At 48.9% G+C, this 23,020-nt stretch overlaps 1 protein-coding gene across 2 annotated transcripts in view; it reads left to right on the top strand.

The window, feature by feature from the left end:
• Positions 1 to 23,020, top strand: part of FBLN2 (fibulin 2) — a 97,669-nt gene that overhangs the window by 46,926 nt on the left and 27,723 nt on the right. For both annotated transcript variants that reach the window (XM_017896272.1, XM_017896273.1), the window contains exons 3-4: positions 17,438 to 17,549; positions 18,879 to 19,008. In XM_017896272.1, coding sequence (XP_017751761.1) covers positions 17,438 to 17,549; positions 18,879 to 19,008 — 242 coding nt within the window. The remainder of the gene's footprint in view (positions 1 to 17,437; positions 17,550 to 18,878; positions 19,009 to 23,020) is intronic.

The following is a 23,020-nucleotide window of genomic DNA, read 5'->3' as shown; positions in this document are numbered from 1 at the left end:
TCTCTAATGTTATCACATACTATGACCCTACACTTAACACAATTACCAATGCCCTAATGCCTTCTAATATTCAGACTATATTAATCTCTCTCTTCTTCTTCCCAAAGGGTATCGTATAGCTCGTTTTGTAAAAGTAATGTCTAATCAAGGATGATTAGATAATTTGGTTTATTTTTGGTTATGTGTCCTGAGTTTTCTTTTTTCCTAAAGTTTCTATTGAAGCATAATATACATGCTGTTGAGTGTCTTTTAATCCAAATTAATATAACAGTACTCAGAGCTTTTTATTAGAGTAAAATGTATAGACAGTAAAGCAACAAGCCTTAATAGAATAGCCCAGCAAGTTTCTACTTATGTGTAAACCCAGGCATTCCACAGTCAAGATAGAAAGCATTTCAAGCACCCCAGAGTTTTCCTGGTGCCCTTTCTGAGTTCTTACACCCCATTGCTGCCTGAAACCATTATTTTGACTTTTATCACCATCTATTATTCTTGCCTATTATTTTTGATTTTTTTATAGAGATGGGGTCTACCTATGTTTCCCAGGTGGGTCTCAAACTCCTGGCCTCAAGCAATCCTCCTGCCTCACCCTCCTAAAGTGCTGGGATTATAGGCAGGAGCCACCGTGCCTGGCCTAACTCTTGACTAGTCTTTAATTGATTAATTTGTTGAGACAGAGTCTTGCTCTGTTGCCCAGGCTGGAGTGCAGAGGTGCCATCTTGGCTCATTGCAACCTCCGCCTCCCAGGTTCAAGTGATTCTCATGCCTCAGCCTCCCAAGTAGTTGGGATTACAGGTGCCCACTGATTTGTTTTTCTAAGACCACCAGAGCGGGCACAAAAGAACCAGCGAGTAGGCAAGTGTAGGAGCAAAACTGCAAGTTTATTTTGGTCACCTAAGGTGTGGGGAAGAGGTCTGTAGGCCTCCGGCAAAGAAGGCGGACAGAGTCCCCCGGTGGGGCTCTCGGACGGAGTTCCCGCAGTCCTGACATCCCGACAGGAGTGGAGGACTGAGGAAGGCTGCATTTTCGTGCGCGCGGGAAAAGTTGGTGAAGAAGAACCCGGAAGTGCACCATCTTGCCTCCGTTCGTCCAAACACCCACCATGACGCCTGGCTAATTTTTGTATTTTTACTAGAGATGGGGTTTCATCATGTTGGCCAGGCTGGTCTTGAGCTCCTGACCTCAAATGATCCACCTGCCTCAGTCTCCCAAAGTGCTGGGATTACAGATGTGAGCCACCATGCCCAGCCCTGTTTTGTTTTCTATTCTTGAATATATTTTGAATGATGGGAATGTACAGCGTGATCTTGCTTGTGTTTGGCTTCTGTAGCTCAAGATAAAGTATTTGAGACTCATGCATGTTCGTGCATATAGCAGTAGTTCATTTTTAGAAAATTACTGTTTATGATTCCATTGCAGGAATAAATCATAGTTTTAAAAATCAGTTTTAGTGTGGATGGACATTTGGGTTCCATGCTGCACACAGTTGTTGTGAGCATTCTCGTCTGTGTCTTTGGAAGACTTAGGCATCCATATCTGTTGGATACATACCAAGGACTGGAGTTGCTGCATCAAAGGTTATGTTTAATGTTAGCAGATACTGCCAAATGGTTTTCCAAAGTACATTGCCAGTTTACATCCCTACCATGCATGAGAGTTCCATTTGCTCCACATTTTTGCCAGCTCTGGTGGTTGCCATTCTTTGTAATTTTGGCCAGTCTGGAGGGTGTGTAGTAATAGCTCACTGTGGCCTTTATTTGCCTTCTCTTACAAGTTATGATGTTGTCTACATTTTCATATTACTCTTGGCTATTTTGTTGTTATTTGCCTATTTTAAAATTAAGTTTCTTTGTCTTATTGATTCATAGGCGTTTTAAAAATGTGTTCTGGTTATGAGTCTCTTGTTGGATTCCACATATGTGATCTCATTCTAGGACTTGCCTTTCTACTCTCTTAATAAAACTTCCTGATGAATTCATTGCAAATGTTGTCATCCGAGGGACACAAATTCCAAATTGGAATGAAGTATCATCTATTGATCTGTATATTTATGTTAATACATTTTGTATTAACAAATAGCCCCTAGACATCTCACATGGGGTTTCACCATGTTGGCCAGGCTGCTCTCGAACTCCTGACCTCAGGTGATCCACCCGCCTCAGCCTCCCAACGTGCTGGGATTACAGGCGTGAGCCACCCCACCCGGCCAATGTTTTCTGGCCTCTCTTTTCTGTTCCATTATCTATCTTTGCACCATTACCGCTCTGTCTTGATTATTGTAGCCTTGTAGTAATTTTTAATATCTGCTAGTGAGAGTTTTCCAGCATTTTTCTTCTTTTTCAAGATTGTTTCAGCTATTCTGGGTACTTTGCATTTCCATTGAAATTTGGAATTAGCCCTTTTAAAAGGCTGCTAGCATCTCAATTGGTATTGTATTGAATCTGTAGCTCAAATTTGAGAGAATTGGCATCTCAATATTAAGTTTCCAGCCCATGAACGTGATATATCCCCCTATTTGTTTAGGTTGTTTTTATTTTCTTTTGGGAGTGTTTTGTCATTTTTAGTGTAGAGTTCTTGCATATCTTTAATTAGATGTATTCTTAACTAATTGATGTTTTCAAGACTATTGCAAATTGTATTGATTTTAACACTTCATTTTCTAAGTATTTGTTTTGTTTTTCTAAGACCACCAGAGCGGGTACAAAAGAACCAGCGACTAGGCAAGGGTAGGAGCAAAACTGCAAGTTTATTTTGGTCACCTAGCTTCAAGGGAAGAAGGTGGGTAGGGAGAGGTCTGTTGGCCCCCCGACAAAAGGGGCCCCCAGAGTCACCCGTACAGCTCTCGGACGGAGTTCCCACAGTCCTGACATCCCGACAGGAGTGGAGGACTGAGGAAGGCCGCGCGTGGCGTGCCTCCGGAGCGGCTTTTCTAGGAGTGGGAGGGCAATAGGCGGGGCACGGGCGTGTCAGGGGGCGTTCCACAGGTGCGACCAGGTAAATCTTGGTCTCTTCAGATTGACATCACCTGGCGCATGCCTAGTTGGTCTGCACCTTCCCGGGTCGCCAGCTGGATTTTCGCGCGCGCGGGAAAAGTTGGGGGGATGAAGAACCCGGAAGTGTGCCATCTTGCCTCCGTTCATCCAAACAGTATTTGTGGCTCATATTAATTTGCTTTGGCTACAGTTTAGTTAGCTCATTTTGTGAGTTGGGAATTTGGGCTGGGCTCTGCTGATGTGGGCCAGGTGTGGCTGATGTTAGCTAAGCTTGCTCCTGTGTTTGTGGTCAGCTGGGGGCTCAGCTGGGGAATGGCTGGTCTGGGATGGCCTCTGCTGGGATGGTTGTCTATGCGCTCTTATCCTCCATCAGGCCAGTCCAGACTACAGAGTCCAGGAGAGAGAGCAGAAGCCACAAGGCCCCTTTGGATTTCACCTGTGCTATATCCTATTGTCCAGGGCAACATAGTCACGAGGTCAGCTCAGATTCAACAGGTGGGGAAATAGATGCCGCTTCTCAATGGGAGGAACTGCAAAGCATTGCGGCGATTTCTGCAGTCGTCACAGATAGGATGGCAATATTCACACTGAATTTAGCAGCCACCTCTGGAGGGTTGGATCCTCACTGGAGTCCTGCACATGTTAACTACCCAGGCATGGGTTACAGTTAATTTGCACACTCACATTGTGATATAAACATAAGTAAATGTTTTCAACTTTGTCTCTGGTAGACAACAGCCTGGGCTTTGGGGACAGGCAGAGCTGCATTCCAATCTCGGTATAGTCACTTTCTTCACCTTTAAGAGGAAGATAATTGGCCAGATGCTGTGGCTCACACCTATAATCCCAGGACTTTAGGAGGCTGAGGTGGGTGGATCACGAGGTCAGGAGTTCAAGGCCAGCTTTGCCAACGTGGTGAAACCCTGTCTCTGCTAAATATATGAAAATTAGCCGGGTGTGGTGGTGCACCTCTGTAGTCCCAGCTACTCGGGAGGCTGAGGCAGGAGAATTGCTTGAACCTGAGAGGCAGAGGTTTCAGTGAGCCGAGATCGCACCACTGAGATCGTACCACTGGACTCCAGCCTGGGCAGCAGAAAAAGTGTCTCAAAAAAAAAAAAAAAAAAAGTGGAAGATAATTGCCCCTAGCCTGCAGGGTTGTGGGGAGAATTAAGTGGGTGATATATTCAAAAGTTCCCAGCATGGGCGGCTGTAACCATCAGCAAGTATGAATTCTTCTCTCAGCCCCGGAAGCAGCCTGTCTTAAAGCACCGTACCTCCTCCTCCTCTGCCCCCGACACTGCAAGCTTTTATAACACTCATTTTACCTCCACTTCAGAGTTGAGCTGAGCTGTGCTACAGTCGACAAGCTGATATCTTGTGAAATTTATGGACTTTTAAGTGAACATTTTCTCAGTTTTTTTCTGTGGTTTTCTCTTTAGATTTTGGAGCCATTATATTTTCTTCCCAGGCCCAGGAGTCAAGCATTTTTTCTGGAGACTTTTGGAAAGCTCATAGACCCCAGTGGGTGGGTAGGATACCAAGAGTGTGGTTAAACCCACCCTCCTTGATGTTTGGGGGCTGCGTGTAGAAACATGGGCAGAGTTCCGTCGCTCAGAGAGCTGCTTGCCCAGGCTTGATGGGCTGGGAGTGGTGCTGGGCAGGGCAGAGGTTCCCTGATGTGATGGGCTTCTCTCTGGGTGGAGCAGAGGTTCCCTGCTGTGATGGGCTTCTCTCTGGGTGGGCGGAGGTCCCCTGCTGTGATGGGCTTCTCTCTGGGTGGGTGGAGGTCCCTCACTGTGATGGGCTTCTCTCTGTGCTCAGACCCACACCATTCCTGGGCTCAGGGGACCTGCAGCTTGGGCAGCTTTGACTCCTTTCCTGGGGAGTGAGGATCACCTCACAAAATAAGCCTATCATTTAAACCCTGTGTGTGACCTTGGGCACGTCACTCTGCCTCCCTGGGTCTTTGGTTTTCCCAGCTGGGTGGTGGCTGTTACTAAAGTGATCCTGGTTCTGCGGACTCTGGAGGGAGGGGGAGCCCTAGCCCCTGACCTGGGCCCAGGAAACAGCTCTTGCCAGGCATCTCGAGCTGGCAGAGCTGAATGGTCAGGCTGGCTTTCAGGTGGCACTCTGCTGGGGACACAGAGGGACCCCAGAGCCCGGGCCCCTGGCTCCAGACCGTGTGCAGGATGGTGCATAGCTGAGAGCCTGCTGTGAGAGTGGGCTTGGGGAAGGGGCCAGAGGGGTGGTAGGGAGGGCCCTGCCTCCCTTGGAAGAATTGATGTGGATGGGTACTTGAACTTCCCTCCCCTTCTTTCCTTTCTTTGATGCTTGGCTCAGGAGCCTGCACTCTGGAGCCGTGCAGCTGGGGTGAGATCCTGTGGCTGCCCCAGCTGGGTGTGTGGTCTGGGGCAAGCTGTGCCTCCTCTTTCCACAGCTGTCTCCTGGTCTGCAGGATGGGGGCTGGGACTGGGACATTCCTTCTAGAACCAGAGGGAGGATACCATGGGTGCAGGCTGGGGTCCAGCAGGCAATTCTGCCAAGCCTGAGATCCGGTCGGTTGGCAGGACTGGCCAGGTGCCTCCTCTGGGCTAGGCTGGGGTGTCCAGATGGTAAACACCCAGAGGAGAAGGTGATGTGAGGGCCGCAGAGAGCAGTGGGGACACAGAAGCTGGTGCTGAGGGGGCTGGCTGGGGCTGCTCTGCCTGCTGAGGAAGGCATCCCTCGGGCTGAGTTGGGTGAGCTCAGGCAGACCCCGCCACCTAGCCGCTCCTGCTGTTTCTTAGCCATCGCCTGCTGGTTTCTGTGATCCCAGGGAGGAAGGCAGACCCAGGTTCAGAAACCCTTTCTGTCTGTCCATTTTACAGTCCTCATAAAAAAAAATTCAAGGCGCCCCCAGACTTTCAGGTAATCCCCCCCACCCTGTCCCTCCACACGCCCAGGAGGACACCAAGGCTGGCGGGAACATCAGGGCTGCAGCCTTCTCTGCGCTGTTTGCTCAGGTCCTACAAACATCCTGTCCAAACAGGGGCCTGGCGGAGATGGCCCTATCACCAGCCTCCTGCCAGGTGTGGAAACTTCTCTGCAGCATTTTCAAAGCCAGAATTCTTTAAGGCTTTAATGTCAAGGGACTGGGACTGTCTAGAGGGGTCATGACCTCTGCGTTGGATTGTTCCAGGAACCCATTGTCCTATGATCAAAGGAACTTAGAATCCTCAGAAAATGGGTAATACCTGCATAAGATAAGAAACAAATACAAAATACAAAAAGGGTAAACAATCAGTTTCCTTCCTCCCTCCCCAGGGCTGAGTCCCTCCCCAAGATAGCCGCAGTTACCAGTTTCTTGGGTCTCCTTCAAGAAATAATCCATGCATATCCATGCATCTTTTTAGAAAGACAAATGGTAGCTTATTAAAGATACTATTCAGGATTGACCCTTAAAAAATTATTCATAGTACATGTGGAAATTCTTTTCATGTAAGTGCATGCAGAGCTAACGCTTTTTAACAGCTGCATACGATTAGATGGATATAGCATCAGGTTTGCTTTGTTTGGAGATAAGGTCTTGCTCTGTCCCCAGGCTGGAGTGCAGTGGCGTGATCACCGCTTCCTGCGGCCTAGACCTCCTGGGCTCAAGGCATTCTCCTGCATCAGCTTCCCAAGTAGTGGGGACCACAGGTGCATGCTACCATGCTTGGCTAATTTTTTAAATGTTTGTGTGGAGATGGAGGCTCACTGTGTTGCATAGGCTGGTCAGCATCAGTTATTTAATCACTGCCCTGCAGGTGGGATTTAGGTTGTTTCTGGATCTTTGCTGTCACAAATGCAGGTGCCTCAGAATCTGTGATGTTTCCTGTTTGTGTTCATGGGGGCATCTAATCTATCAGCAGATTAGATCCCTACAAGCATTGTGGGGTCACAACTTTTTTTTTTTTTTTGAGACCAGGTCTTGCTCTGTCACCCAGGCTGGAGTGCAGTAGCGTGATCTCGGCTCACTGCGAACTCCGCCTCCCAGGTTCACACCATTCTCTTGCCTCAGCCTCCCGAGTAGCTGGGACTACAGGTGCCCACCACCACGCCCAGCTACTTTTTTGTATTTTTAGTAGAGATGGGGTTTCATCGTGTTAGCCAGGATGGTCTCGATCTCCTAACCTCGTGATCTGCCTGCCTCGGCCTCCCAAAGTGCTGGGATTACAGGCGTGAGCCACCGCACCCGGCCCACGACTTTTTTACACTGCAATGCATTATTATTATTATTATTATTATTATTATTATTTTATCACATAACATGACATTTTCTATTTTTAGTTGTGGGCTTCCAAGGCATGAATTACATCCACCTCATTGTGCAGCCATTACCACCATCCAACTCCAGAAATTTTTCATCTTCTCAAACTGAAACTCTGTCTCCATTAAACCCTAACTCCCTATACCCCCACTCCCAGCCCTTGGCACCCACCATTCCATTTTCTATCTCTGTGAGTTGACTACTCTAAGGACCCCATACAAGTGGAATCATAGTCTTTATCCTTGTGTATCTGGCTTGTTTCACTTACCTTGATTTTATTTTTAAAATTTATTATTGTTTATATATATATACACACACACATATACACACATATATATACACACACATATACGTATATATATGTGTATATATGTATGTATTAGATAAGGTCTTGCTCTGTTGCCCAGGCTGAAGTGCAGTAGCATGATCATGGCTCACTGCAGCCTTGACCTCTCAGGCTCAAGTGATCCTCCTCCCTTAGCCTCCCAAGTAGCTGGGACTATAGGCACACACCATCATGCCTGGCTAATTTTTAAATTTTTTATAGGGATGGAGTTTGGCTGTGTTGCCCAGGCTAGTCTTGAACTCCTGGCCTCAAGCAACCCTCCCTCTTTGGCCTCCCCAAATGCTGGTATTATAGGCGTGAGCCACTGCATCTGGCCTGGATCTATTTTTAAAAGAGTCTTTTAGTCTTTAGTCTTAGAGTTTTCTGATCATTCTACCTTTTTCAGTACTGTTTTTGTTTGGGAGGAGAAGAGCAGTTCAGGAAGTGTCCACATGGGCAGCAAGACAGAAACCATAGGATCGTCCCTGACACCCCACTCCATAGTTACCACCGTGCTGACGGCAGTCAGCAGGAGTTCCCTCCTTTTCTTTATAATTTACCCCTGAACATTCTTGCCTCACTCTTCTCTGTTTCTGAGCCTCTCATGAAAGGCTGTGTGCAGTACTCCCCTGTGGCTGCCTCTTTCCCCAGTGCAGTGCTGGTGTGGTCCTGGTGGGTCGTGGCACATGGTGGCAGTGAGGTGGCTGGCATCATGTGGTCACACTGCAGGCTGTGGACCCTTCCTCTCATTTGTGGGCACTTGGAAACCACCTGGAGACCATCAGAATACTCAGTGTCATGGGTGTGGTGCCTTCTGCTTTACCAGGGGACAATGAGTGGTTTTCCAGAGTGGACCTGCTCTGTGCCGCTCGGTGTGGGAACAGCGGGGTTCCTGCTGGGCAAGGGTCATGCTCACCCTGCTACCAGACCCGGAGCCCTGATGCTGTGAAGTTAACCGTGGCAGTGTGTTCTGAAGCTGGGAGGTTGCCGGGCCATGTCACTGCCAATCCCAGGAGGCCAGAGAGAACCTCTGGGTCGAGGCTGGGCTGTCAGAGTGGGAGAGCACCTGCGTCTCTCTTTCCACAGTGCTGCTGAGAACCAGCAGGTGGGGAAGGTCTTGTTTCCCCTTGGCCTGAGCTCCTGCAAAGCAGCAAAGTGGACAGAAATGGGGAATTCTCGAAAAGCCAGAGGAAAGAAGAGGCAGGGTAGGCGTGGCTGAAGGCTGCACCAGCTTCTGCTGCTGAAGGGATGGTTGCTAATCCTTCCATGGATTTGTTTGCCTGTTTGTTAATTAATTTGGAAAGTAGTCACCATGAAAGAACACAAACACATCACAGCCTTGAGCAATGCCTCCACTTCCTGGGCCCGACACAAACACATCACAGCCTTGAGTACAACCGTTTGTGAAAGCGCAGGAGCCAATCAGAAGGCTGCTAAAAGCATAACTTAACATTAACATGTAAACCAATTGTAATGCTGTAGCCTAGAGAAATGCCTTGTTCCTCTGTAACCTGACAAGTCCTGTTTACCTCGAGCTATAAAAGCGAGCGTGCTCATTGTTCCGGGCCCTCTTGTATGTTGTAGAACGGAGGGACCAAGTTCAAACTTGCATTAAAGATCCTTGCCACTTGGCTTTGACTCTGGACTCTGGTGGACTTCTTCGGGGAACACACGGTCTGGGCATAACAACCAAGCATCTTGTATGTGCCAGGAGACAGGGAGGTTGTGTTTACTGAGTACCAGCTATTTGCCACGCACTGAATCTTACATTCCCACTTGTGAAATGTGGGTGGGGAGGGTTACTTGCCCATTTTGCAGGCAAGGACATGGAGGCTCAGAAGCTGAGTGACTTGCCCAAGTGCCCCAGCCAGTGAGTGGTGGCCCAGCCACACACCTGTGCTTCCAGCAGTGGAAGGACATGCCTGTGCTCGTCTTGTGAGCCTGGTAGCATCTGCTACATAGAGGTGGTGTAAGTGGGGGTGGCTAGTAAGGGTTTGCATTCTTGCTTGTAATTTCCCTAAGGCTGTGCCCCTCGGCTGCCTCTGTTAAACTCTTAGAACCTCTTTTTACACTTCTGGGACAGGGGGATCATCACACCGACCTCCCATTGTGATGTGAGCTTTACATGAGATGATATACACCAAGAGCCTGAAATATTTCACCCAGCCCCAGATTTTACCAGGGACCTGGTCTGTGCTGTGTGCTGGGCACTGGAGACCCTGAAATGATTAGGATGATTGTTGGCCCATCAGACCCTCCTAGTCTGGTGGTTGGGACAGCTTGCCACCCGACAGGGACATTGTGGTGGAAGGATATGAGTGAAGTGAGAGGAGGGAGCTGCTTTTCCTGGGTGCTAGACAGAGCCTGCTGGACGGACACACAGGCAGGGAGTCACATTTGGACTGGCTCATTAGGGATGGGTAGTTGGATACTCGCCAGTTGGCCAAGGTAGAAGAAGGGCATCCCAGCATGGAACAGCGTGTGCAAAGGCATAGAACAAGAGAAGATGTGTGTTCCTGGGAACTGAGTCTGGGCTGTACTGTGAAGGCCCTGAGTCTCACTCTAGAGAGAGGCACTTTATCCTGTGGGGCAGTGGCTTTTCCATGGGATCTGTGGAGCCCCAGGGCTCCCCAAGATGACTCTGGGATGTGGAAGGCCAGAGCATTGTGAGGAAGGCTAGGTAAGATGACATGATGAGGGTTGAGTAGGAGTTAGTTTAGATATGGAAGTTAGGGAGACCCTCTCTGAGGAGGAGAGACCCCCAGAAAGAGAAGGAACCTGCCCTATAGAGAGTGGGGGCAACAGATGGCACAGGGAGAGGTGGAAGATTCCAGGCAGGCAGCATGGCAAATGCCAAGGTCCTAGGGCAGGACTGAGCCCGAGGAGGTCCTGAGGAGAGACAGCGAGTTGGAGAGTGAGTCAGAGAAAGGAGGTCACTAGGGGAGGCGGGCAGGGCCCCACTGTGTAGGACTTTGTAAGGAAAGTGGGAACCATGGGGGGCCATAGGCGCAGGAACGATCCAATCTGATTTGTATTTGTGGACAGTCATTCTATAGCCGTGTGGGTGATGAGCTGGAGGGCGACAGTGTGGAAGCAAGGAGTGCAGGAGAGGGTGGTGGAGGAGGGTGTGGCCGGCGGACTGGGATGCCTTTGGAGATGGCCCTGTGAGTGATGGATTGGAGGGAGGCGGGGGATGGGGGATTGGCCTGGGAGGGTCCTGAGGATGGTAGGGCCTTTGTTGACACAGGAAGACCCAGGGAGGGGGCGGCTTGGGGGAATCCGGAGCTGAGCAAATTCCAGCTGGGGAAATGCCAGGGAGACATCTGGGGTGGTTTCTTGGCCAGCTGTGGGCATGTGCATGTGACGTGGGGGGTGGGGGCAAGAGGAAGGTGGCATTGGAAGCTTGGAGATGAGATCAGCCAGGCCAGGGTGTGTTGGAGAATAGAAGAAGCCCCAGGGCTGAGACTCCAAAAGTCTGGTGCTCAGGAACTTAAAAAACACGACAGAAAGAGAGAGCGAAAGAGAGAGAGAGAGAGCGAGTGCCAGGCAGAGGCTAGGGGACCTGTGAGAGGTGGTCCTAGAAGAGAGGAGGTGGCTGCTGGGCGGAGCCTTGGAGAATCAGGGTGGAGGGCTGGGGCCTCTGGACATAAGATGAGGGGTACTCACTCACCTTGCTGGGCTTTGCCTGGCTCTGCCTCCCACATTTTGGATGGCACCTGGCAATGCCACTCATGGTACCTACACAATTTCCCCTCCTGCTGCAAGTGGTTGACCCTCCCAGCATAAGGGTCATAGTTCCTGAGCTTTGTTTCAGAAGGAAGGTGGCCAGGAGAGAATGAGGGGAAGCCTACTAAGCGCAGGCTGAACCCTGGCACCTGATCAAGGAGGAGCCGGCAGAGAGCGCCATTCAACACCCACGAAAGCAGAGCCCCTCTCAGGCTGGTGACGGTTAGAGTCTCAGAGAGGACCTTCAGGATCGCCTGCATCAGGTCACCTGTGTGACAGACATGGAGAAGCTCAGGCCTGGAGAAAGGAGGGGAAGAGGGGAAATTGAGGCTTGTGACTTTTACATTTGTACACTTTTTTTTTTTTTGAGACGGAGTCTTGCTCTGTCACCCAGGCTGGAGTGCAGTGGCCGGATCTCAGCTCACTGCAACCTCTGCCTTCCGGGCTCAAGCGATTCTCCTGCCTCAGCCTCCTGAGTAGCTGGGATTACAGGTGCCCACCACCATGCCCGGCTAATTTTTGTACTTTTAGTAGAGATGGGTTTTCGTCATGTTGGCCAGGTTGGTCTCAAACTCCTGACCTCAGATGATCCGCCCACCTGGCCTCCCAAAGTGCTGGAATTGCAGGTGTGAGCCACCGTGCCTGGCCATTTGTACACATTTATGGGGCAGGTGCATGTGAAATTCTGTGACATGTATGTAATTCATAGTGATCAAGTCAGGGTGTTGGGGGTGTCCACCTGACTACCGTGCATTTTTGTTATGTGTAGTCACTCTGCTTGAGATTTCTAACTCCCCAACTCATCTGTGAAATAGGAATGCTAACAGTTCTCACTCTTAGTAACTGTGAGGTTCGTGTGCTGTGACCCTGCCTGGCTGGTTGCTAGCGCTGCTATATTTCAGCTGTTACTGTTATCTTCATTGGGCATCCCACTGATGTCATCTGGCTAAGAGCCAGGGACCGTAATCTCTGTAAGGCAATCTTGGAAGAAGTTTAGGGAGGAAGGATTTGGTCCTGTAGAAAAATATTGTGAGTCTCAGCTGTGCAGAAGAGAGGATAAGCCGCCTGGGCAGAGTCACCTCCTGTCACCAGAAGTATTCAAATAAGGAGAGTCTCCCACATGCCCGGAGTGTAACAAGAGGGGATGAGGCATTGAATGGTGGTGTCACTCTCAGTGGCCGCAGAGACTCAAGTCAGGACTGTGGCATCCTGGGAGGTGGAGGCAGGGCTCTGCCTGGCACCCACTGCTCCTGAGTCCTGGGACAGACATGTCTGAGCCATGTGCCACTCAGACAGTGAGCACTGATGCCAGCCTCTGACACGGCGCCTCTCAGTTGCCAAGGGTCTCCTAGATTCATTCAGCAAATACTCATTGAACACCCACCATTTGCCAGGGGCTGAGATCGGCTGTGAAGAAGATAGATAAGAGAGCTACCTACTGTCTGGGAGCTGACATTGCCGAGAAGGAAACAGAGGACTGAGAAAGTAAACTCATCTACAAGAGGCTCTCACAGTGCTGACTGCTGTGAGAGGGTTATTTATTTGTTTGTTTGAGACAAGGTCATACTCTCGTCACCCAGGTTGGAGTGCAGTGGCACAAGCATGGCTCACTGAGGCCTCCATCTCCTGGGCTTAAGCAATCCTTTCCTCTCAGGCTCCTGAGTAGCTGGAAATGCAGTCATGTACCACCATGCCTGGTTAAATTTTTTCTTTTTAAGAGACAATCACACTATGTTGCTCAGGCTGGTCTCACGCTACTGGCCTCAAGTGATCCTCCTGCTTCAGCCTCCCAGAGTTCTGGGATTATAGGCTATGGATTTTATTTCTGAAGAAGATTCTCTTTTTTCTAAAATCATCTTTGGAAATTTTATTCTAATACTGCCTTTATAGATTTGGAACTTACTTTTGCGTATGGCGTGATGTGGATCCCAGCATCATATATTAAATTCTTTCCCTGCTAAGTTTGAATGCCACCTTTATCATATATTCAATTCCCATATGTACATGGGTCTGTTTCTGAACTCTTTTCTCTTCCATTGAGCTCCTTGTCTTCTTGTTTTGATTATTAGAACTTTGAAGTGTATTCTGATACTGTTAGAGAAAGTCTGCCTTCTCTGTTCTTATTTTTCAGAAATGTTCTCGGGTATTCTTAAACATTTCTTTTTTTGGATGAATTTTAGAATTAACATGACAAATTCTGTGACATTTACACTTTGCTTTGGTTGGAATCGCATTGAAGTTGTAGAGTAAGTAGAGGAGAATTGACATCTTTAAGGTACATATTAGACACATGATACGTATTTTGAATAAAGTGTACCTTGTACCCATTAGACAATCAAATTTTCTTCTTCATGTGGATCAAGCGTGTTTACTGTCGATTTATTTCTAGGTTTGTTTCTCTTTTGAATGGGAATTTTTTCCTATTAACTTTTCTATTTAATTGTTACGGGGGTATAGGAAAGCCACTAATTTGAGTGTGTTGTTTTTGTTTTTGGCTGTTGTATTATAATCATTATTGTTAATCATATTAATTCTAATAGGTTGTGAGTTTTGGTTCTCTTGGATTGTCTAGGACAATGAAACCATAACATCTGCCAATAATGACTATTGCTTCTTCTTTCTATTATTTCTTTGGCCCTTTTTTCTTTCTTTCTTTCTTTTTCTAAGACGAATCTTGCTCTGTCGCCCAGGCTGGGGTGCAGTGGTGCGATCTTGGCTCACTGCAACCCCTGCCTCCTGGGTTCAAGCAAATTTCTTGCCCCAGCCTCCCGAGTAGCTGGGATTACAGGTGCACGACACCAAGCCTGGTTAATTTTTTTATATTTTTAGCAGAGACGGGGTTTCATCATGTTGGCTAGGCTGGTCTTGAACTCCTGACCTCGTGATCTGCTTGCCTCGGCCTCTCCAAGTGCTGGGATTACAGGTGTGAGCCACCATGCCCAGCCTCCTTTTTTCTTGTTTTACTGCATTTGCTAGTATCTCCAGGACAATGCTATATAGTAGCATGGCCCATGGGCATTATTTTTGTAATATTTAATAATTCAGTGGGGGATGTGTCTAATGTTCCCCCATTGAGTATGATGTTTGCTATGTGCTTCTGGTAGACACCAGTTCTCATTCCTCTCCGTGCCTCAGAGCAGAACAGTAACAGGTTGTGATGGAAGCTGTTTTCCCTGTTTTACGGAAAAAGAATGAAAACTAAGGAAAGCTTGGTAACTTACCGTGCCTGCTAAGGTGACGCAGCCGATGACCCTCAGTGAGCTATTGCTCCTGCTGGAGTGTGCAGGTGCCGTCCTTCACGGCATCTGTCGCTCAGCCCTGTGCCCTTATGTGAACTGCTCAGGACATTTAGAGGGCTTTGTGGGCCTTAGCACCTGCACAGCCACTCAATCCTCGTACAGAGAAGGACACTGAGTCTTTAGGGAGGAGAAGCAGCTGTCAGTGGCAATGCTGAGGTGTGGACTCAGGCCCACCAGGCTCAGAGGCGCTCACCTGTTACTTGTTGCCCCCAGCACGAATGTCTAGGCGTTCTGTGTGAACTTGACTTAGGAATATCACTTTCAGACCTCAGGGGCAAGCGCTTGGGTTAATTATACTTCTCATTTCTTGGCATGGCTCTTATTATCCTCTTTGCAAGGCTCTCTCATGTTTTATTTATATAATAATATTTTATTTCCTTTCATCATCTTTCTCCGTTCCCATCCACCACCTCCATCCCCATAGCTGACAGTTTCATCTCATCAGTGTGTTTTTTGCTATCATGTGTTCTCGCAAAGTATGCATTGTTATTTTATGTGTGATAGTTTAAATTTGTATAGTAGAACTGATTTGGTTTCTTCCTTTTCTCCCTTAGTGCTGTGTTCCTCCACACTGCTGCGTGTCCGTGCGTCCAGCTCATGCTGCTGTGTGTGTATCCAGTCTGTTGTTTCTGACAGCTCCTCCATGTAGCATGGCCCCAGATTTTCCTCATCTTCCCCCCAGTAATGGACACCCAGGCTGTCCCCAACCCCCTTCCACAAATAACACTTGACATGGGCATCCTTATACTGGTTGTGTTATGGGCTGTGGTGGGGACTTCCCTTCCCTCCGAGGCACCAGGAGCAGAGCATCTGGGTCCTCGATGATGCCTGTACTTAACTGCATAAGCGATGCCACGTCTCTCTAGCTGGCCACGGTCTCCACTCCCACCCCAGACACACAGACATGCAGCAGTGTGGAGGAATACAGCACGAAGGGAGAAAAGGGGGTCCCCACCTCTCGTGGCATTTCTTACTCTTTCTCATATTTCCAGTTTAATGGATATTTTATTATTATTTTTTGAGACAGAGTCTCACTCTGTCGCCCAGGCTGGAGTGCAGCGGCTCTGTCTCAGCTCAATGCAACCTCCAACCCCCCTCCCCATCCCTGGGCTCAAGCAATCCTCCCACCCCAGCTTCCCGAGTAGCTGGGCTAACTTTTGTATTTTTTGTGGAGTTGGAGTTTTGCCGTGTTGTCTAGGCTGATCTCAAACTCCTGAGCTCAAATGATGAACCCATCTTAGCCTCCCAAAATGCTGGGATTGCAGGTGTGAACCACCGCATCTGGCCTAAGGAATGTTTTACTTTGGAGTTCTTATTTTCTTGTTAATTTTCAGGAGTTTATTATGTTTTGTAGATGGCAATTCCTTGTCAGTTTTGGACATTCCAGAAACGTCTCCTGGTATGTCAGCAGTCTATTATATGTGTACATGGAATTCTTTGTTATACATATTTGAATTTTGAGGTAATCAAATTCATTAATTTTTGTAACCTATAGCCTGTGCCTTTGAGTTTTAAGACATTCTCCCCTCCCTTGACTCCTTCCAACCTCCCCAGCCACAAATACAGTTGAACCTTGAACAACTCAGGAGTGAGGGGTGCTGACCCCATTAACAGTCAAGAATCCATGTGTAACTTTTGACTCCTTAAAAACTTAACTAATAGCTGACTGTTGACAGGAAGCCTTACTGATAGCACAAATAGTCAATTAACCCATATTTTGTATGTTATATATATTATATACTGTATTTTTTTTTTTTTGAGATGGAGTTTTACTCTTATTGCCTAGGCTGGAGTGCAATGGCGTGATCTCAGCTCACCACAACCTCCACCTCCCGGGTTCAAACAATTCTTCTGCCTCAGCCTCCTGAGTAGCTGGGATTACAGGTGCCTGCCACCGTGCCTGGCTAATTTTTGTATTTTTAGTAGAGACGGGATTTCACCATGTTGACCAGGCTGGTCTTGAACTCTTGACCTTGTGATCCGCCCGCCTCAGCCTCCCAAAGTCCTGGGATTACAGGCAAGAGCCACCGTGCCTGGCCTATATTCTGTATTCTTGTAGTAAAGTAAGCTTGAGAAAAGAAAATGTTATTAAGAAAATCATAAGAGAAAATATGTTTACTATTCATGCAGTGGAAGTGGACCATCATAAAGGTCTTCATCCTTGCTGTCTTCATGCTGAGTAGGCTCAGGGGAAGGAGGGGCTGGTCTTGCTGTCTCAGGGGTGGCAGAGGCGGAAGAAGCTGCTGTGTTGTTCAGGGGTCAAGTGTGTATTCAACATGAACCTTCCGTGAATTTCCTGGATGAGCTTAAACTTCTCTTGCTGCCACTGCTGCTGTTTTCTTATCTCTTGTCCTGTCGTAGCATCTTAGGTTGGGTTCCTTAGAAGCAGAGCCTGGGTTGGGGGGGTCTTGTGCACATGTTGGTTCATTTGGGGAGACCTCTCAGGAGAAACTCTCTGAGGAGTGAGGGATGAGAGGCAGACAAAGCTGTGGCCCGCGTGCGGTCTGACTCCTTGGGAGCTCTAGAGTGTGAGTGGCCGCCACAGAGCTAACTGCTTTGAGACTGGGGGCTGAGCTCTAGCCCCATGTTAGCCTGTTATGGGCTGGGCTCTTCCCAGCCCCCGTAGGGAGGACTCCACCTCCCAGACAGTTCTCCAAAGTTGTGTTGTGGGCTGTTAGCGACCAACATGCAGAGCAGCAGGGGTGGGTGAGTTTGCCTGCTCAGTAAAGACCTGGACAGGCCCCTGCACATCTGCTGGACTTGGTGACCTCTGTATGGTGACTCTGCCTCATGTTGCTATCCACAGGCTCCACCAAGGACCTGATTGAGACCTGCTGCGCAGCCGGACAGCAGTGGGCCATCGACAATGATGAGTGCCTGGAGATACCTGACAGCGGCACTGAGGGCAACGTCTGCAGGTAGGGTGGGCTCCCTGGAGCAGGCAGAGCAGCCAATTTGCCTTCTCCAGAATCCTGCTTGCCTAGGACCCCAGGCCCAGGGCAGCCCAGAGAGAGTGCACCTTCACCTGCCTCTGGGGCATGAGGGCGACTGGGTGTGGCTGCCATGCGCCATCTGGCCAGGCTTTCTCCAGGCGTGGAAAGTCCAAGACTGGTCCTGGGAACAAACCAGCCACATAAATTGGTAGCTGGCCTAGTGAGCAAGATCCAAGGAATGTACAATTTGAAACAAGTTTTAAGGGACTGCTATCCCCTAGGAATAGTCAGGTGCTCCCCTCACCGCATGCTGCAGTTGCTGCCGCACTTATCCCCCTCAGGCTTTCTCTCCTCTGTCCTCTTCCTTTCTCCGCTCTGCTACCCTTGGGTCTTCAGGAGGCTGGCCTCTCGCTGTGCTCCCTTGCTGCTGTGCTTGTTGTTTCTTCTGACTCTGATATTGCAGCAAAGCAATCCTTTATCCCCACGCCTTCCGTTTTCCAGGCCCAGGAGAGCTCTTGGTCAGCTGCTCATGCTTTCTTTTTTTCCGGGGACCCTGTCTAACCTGCTCATTTTTCCAAATAAGAAAGATGAAGTTCAGAGAGGCAGTGTGATGCACTCAAAGCCACACAGCTCACTGGCAGCATGGCCAGGATTAGACCCCATGTTTCCCAATGTCCAGACCACTCTGCTTCCTGGAATAATTTATGTTCTAACCTTGTCTTTCCCTTCTGCCATTCCACCAATATGGGGCTATTTAGAGCATGCAGCATTGGGAACCCTGGAGTTTGACGCTAAGTGGTCCTAGTACATGCTTGCATCCCTCTTGTGGATGTGCCCCACCTCAGGGGGTGCTGAGCCCTGTCGCCCATAATCCCGACCGCCCTGTTCTGGCTCTGGCCTCTGCAGCTGACTCATCAGCCACCTCTGCCCCAGGCAGCCCAATAGTGACTGGCAGGCAGTGACCAGGGACCCGGAACCTGTGCTCCTCCAGGCTGACCTGCCATCCTTTTCTGGGATTGGGTCTCTCTGTCCTCCCTGACCGTTGTGGGGGTGGAGACTCTGATGCCAACCCCTCTCTCTCCAAAGTCAGGGACATACAACTCCGAGTCCAGTGGGACCCAGGCCTGCATCTTCTTGGTTAAGCCAAGAAATGAAACCTGTGCAACCCAGTGGAGGTTGTGCCGGCTCTGCCACCTGTACTGGCTCCCTTGCTGTGGACCTTGGGCAGGGCTTCCCTCCTCTGAACCTCACTCATTTTCTACTCTGGGAGGATGGGGTGGGCGATTGGGGGCTGAATTGCCCCCTCTGTTGCAGGACAGCCCAGAGGCACTGCTGTGTCTCCTACTTGAAGGAGAAGAGCTGCATGGCCGGCGTCCTGGGAGCCAAGGAGGGTGAGACTTGTGGGGCTGAGGACAACGACACCTGCGGCGTCTCCCTATATAAGGCAAGCCTGACCTGTGGCCTTCTCAGTGGGGTGGGGCGGGGCAGGGCGGGAGGCTGGCCTGGGCCTGAAGGTCCTTGCGGCCCAAGAAGTTAGGCTGTCCTCGGGGCTCCTCCTGGGAGTGACCCTCACGCCTGGGGTGGAAGGACTCTTCATCTGTGCAGAAAACATCGTCAGTTATTATATTGACCAATTAATTCACAGATTATTTTTAGAGCACCAGTGTGTGCCCTGGGCCCTGTTTTAGGCATCAGGGATGTAGCAATGAGTAACACAGATGGCAGTTCCCGCCCTCCAGGGGATTTCTTTCTGGCCAGGAAGACAGAGGAAGATCACAATGAATATGTTCGCACCTGGAGTGGTCGCAGGCGATTGTGCTAAGGAGGAAAACCTGAAGAGAGGCGGGATAAGCAGTGTCAGAGCTGGGGAGGGACTGCAGTATCAGCTGACAGTGGCCAGTGACAGCCTCACTGAGAAGGGGACATTTGTGCAATGCCCGGGATGGGGGACGTCTGTGAAAATGCTTTCAGGCAGAGTGCAGCATGTGCGAAGGCCCTGAGGTCAGAGTCTGCTTGGCATGTCTAGACTGTGTGGCTGGAGTACATCGAGTGACAGGGGCAGGTGGAGCTGAGCCCAGAGAGATGCCAGGGTTCCTGGCCATCATCAGAATGACTGCGGTTTGACTCTGAGTGAGGTGGACCCCATGGAGAGTTTGAGGGTCCCTTCTGGCAGTTGTGGGGACTGGTTATTGAGGGTGTTTCTCGCACCTGGGAGGTGGGATTGGGATGGGGTAAAACCCCACCAGGCAGTAGTGGTACAGAGAACAGTGTGAGCTAACACACAGGCGAGGACGTTGGGAAATGGGGTGTGTGGTCTAGTGGTCTGGCAGCAGTAAAGATAGGCCACCAGGAGTCCTTAGGCTGGAACATAAAGGACAGTAAATGTTGAGAGCTTTGGGCTTCAAGCAGAGTGTCTGTAAAGCCGTGGGAGGGATTTGCAGCAGGAGATCAGGTTGTGTGCTCGAGCTCATGGGGCCACTGGGGATAGGGTGTCAGTTTGGCTACAAGTAATGGAAAATTTCCTGGAACACTGGTTTTTCTATCATATGCTGCCGGCTGGAGGAAGGCAGGGCTGAGTTCGAGGAGTGAGCAGCTCCATGGTCATCAGGAACGGGGCACAGGCATGGTGGTCTTGTCCTGCCAGCTCTCATTTGCCACCTCACGGTCCAGGACGAACTCCAGAAAGGGGCAGGAGAGCCCCCTTGTTTTAAATTATTATTATTATTATTATTATTATTTTGAGACAGAGTCTCTGTCGCCCAGGCTGTAGTGCAGTGGTACGATCTCGGCTCACTGCAACTCCACCTCCCGGGTTCAAGCAATTCTCCCACCTCAGCCTCCTGAGTAGCTGGGATTATAGGCATATGCCACCACGCTTGTCTAACTTTTGTATTTTTACTAGAGATGGGGTTTCACCACATTGGCCAGGCTGGTCTTGAACTCCTGACCTCAAGTCATCCACCCACCTCGGCCTCCCAAAGTGCTGGGATTACAGGCATGAGCCACTGCATCTGGCTTAAATTGTTTTTTGATCGTGGTGAAATACACATGATGTAAAATCTTAACCATTTGTAACTGCACAGCTCAGTGGCATTAAGCACATTCACATTGTTGTGCAGCCATCACCAGCAAGCATCCAGGGAAGTTTCTTATCTTCTCAAGCTGAAACTGTTCCCATTGAACACTAAACTCCCATTCCCTCTCCCTGTAGCTCCTGGTAACCACCATTCCACTTTCTGTCTCTGTGGGTTTGACTCCTCTAGGGAACTCATGTAAGTGGAATTATACAGTGTTTGGTCTTTTGCGTCTGGCTTATTTCACTTAGCATCATGTCGTCAAGGTTCATCCATGCCATGTGTAGCAAATATAAGTGTTTCCTTCCTTTTTGAGGTGGAATATATTCCCTTGTGTGGACAGACCACATTTTCTGTATCTGTCCGTTCATCGACGGACACTTGGGTTGCTTCCACCTTTTGGCTATTGCGAATAATAACGCTGCTGTGAACATGAGCAGAAGAAGAGCTCCCTTTTTTGAGGGTGCACTGTAGTTCTGCTTAGATTTCATTGGCTGGAGCTTCATCTCCTGGCTACATGTAACTGCAAGGAAGACTAGGGAATGTGGTGTCTTTATTCTGGGAGGTCAGGTGCCTCACTGAACGTGAGAAAGAAGGGAAACAGATATTGGGATGGATAGCTGGCTGTTTACAGCAAGGCGACAGCAAACTAGGACAGTGGCACAGTTTCAGGAAACCTTCCAGAAGGGACTTCATCTGGATTGAGGAGTGGGGGAAGGAATTGAAGAAGCCCACGGTCTCAAACCTGGGTGATGGTGACAGAGGCTGCTGGATGGTTCTGGCATTTGGGAGAGGATTTTGACTTCAATTTTGGTCATCTTAGGGTCATCTTTTTTCCTTAAAACCACTAGTATTAGTGATAGGACCCTGTTGACAGTGTTTAGAAACGTTTAGAATCCCCTTTTCTGTCTTTATGTTTGACCCTGGACCAGTTCTCTTTTCCTTTCTTTTCTTTTCTTTCCTTTTCTTTTCTTTTCTTTCCTTTTCTTTTCTTTTCTTTCCTTTTCTTTTTTCGACGGAGTCTCACTCTGTCGCCCAGGCTGGAGTGCAGTGGCGCCATCTCGGCTCACTGCAAGCTCCGCCTCCCAGCAGGTTCATGCCATTCTCCTGCCTTAGCCTCCCAAGTAGCTGGGATTACAGGTGCCCGCCACCATGCCTGGCTAATTTTTTGTATTTTTAGTAGAGATGAGGTTTCACCGTGTTAGCCGGAATGGTTTCGATCTCTTGACCTCGTGATCCACCCACCTTAGCCTCCCAAAGTGCTGGGATTACAGGCATAAGCCACTGTGCCCGGCCAGTTCTTTTTTCCGAGCCTCAGCTTTTCTATCTGTAAAATGAGGATAATAATCCATGTCTTTTTGAGTGGTTGTGGGGATCAGAGATAATGCAAACTAAGTGTTAAGTATGTGATGGGCCTTCATTAGTGGGAAGTGTTCAACACTGAGAGATGCAAGAATAGAGTATCGGTTAGCTGTTGCTGGGTAACATACATTCCAAAACACAGTGGCCTGTTGCTGGCTTAATGCATGAATTTGTGGTCAGCTGAGTACTTCTGCTGACCTTAGCCATGCTCAGCTGATCCTGGGGGTGGGGGTAGGTGCTTGCTTATGTGGCTGCTGTCAGCTGACAGCTCCACTGGAGCTAGATGACCTAGGATGGCCTCAGCTGGGATGACTTGTCTCTGCTCCCTGCAGTGTCTCAACCCCCAGCGGGCTAGCATGGGCCTGTTCAGTTAGTGGATGTGCAGAGTTCCAAGAAAATAAATAGAAGCATTCAAGGTCTTTTGAGGCCTAGGCTAAGAACTGGCACACCATCACGTTTATCTCATTCTATTGGCCAAAGCAAGACAGAAGGCACAACCAAGACGTTGGGAAATACACACTTTCTTTTAATAGAAGCAGCTGCACTATCACATTGCAAAGACAGTGAACACAGAAAAGAGTGAATAATTGGTGCTGTTATTGCAACCAGTATACCACTGTATTTTAAAATAAATAAAACCAATTTATTTTTGAAGAAAAGCAGCCTGGGCTGGGGTAGATCTACATCTTTAGGAACCTAGTCTTCTATTTTTATGTTTAATTATCTTTAACTTGTAGCTTCCATCTTCAGGGTTACTTCATGGCCCAAGTTGGCTGCTAAAGCTCCAGCCATCACATATGTGCTCCAAGAAGGAGAAAGAGGGGGAGCAAAAGCTATGTACTTGATTCAAGTAAAGTCATCCCCAGTTTAAAGCCCTCCTGAAGGCTCTGCCGAGTGCATCTATCTATAACTGCAAAGGCCCCTGGGAAATGCCATCTTTTAACTGACTTGAGTAGAATTGGGGTTTGCTAATAAACATAAGGGGATAATGAGTGTGGCTGGGGGGTTAGTTTAGTTCCT

Source organism: Rhinopithecus bieti, unplaced genomic scaffold (assembly GCF_001698545.2).
Source record: "Rhinopithecus bieti isolate Rb0 unplaced genomic scaffold, ASM169854v2 scaffold_26131, whole genome shotgun sequence".
Taxonomy (NCBI): domain Eukaryota; kingdom Metazoa; phylum Chordata; class Mammalia; order Primates; family Cercopithecidae; genus Rhinopithecus; species Rhinopithecus bieti.
Note: the sequence above shows the minus strand (reverse complement) of the source record. Positions and strands in the feature narration are given on the sequence as shown.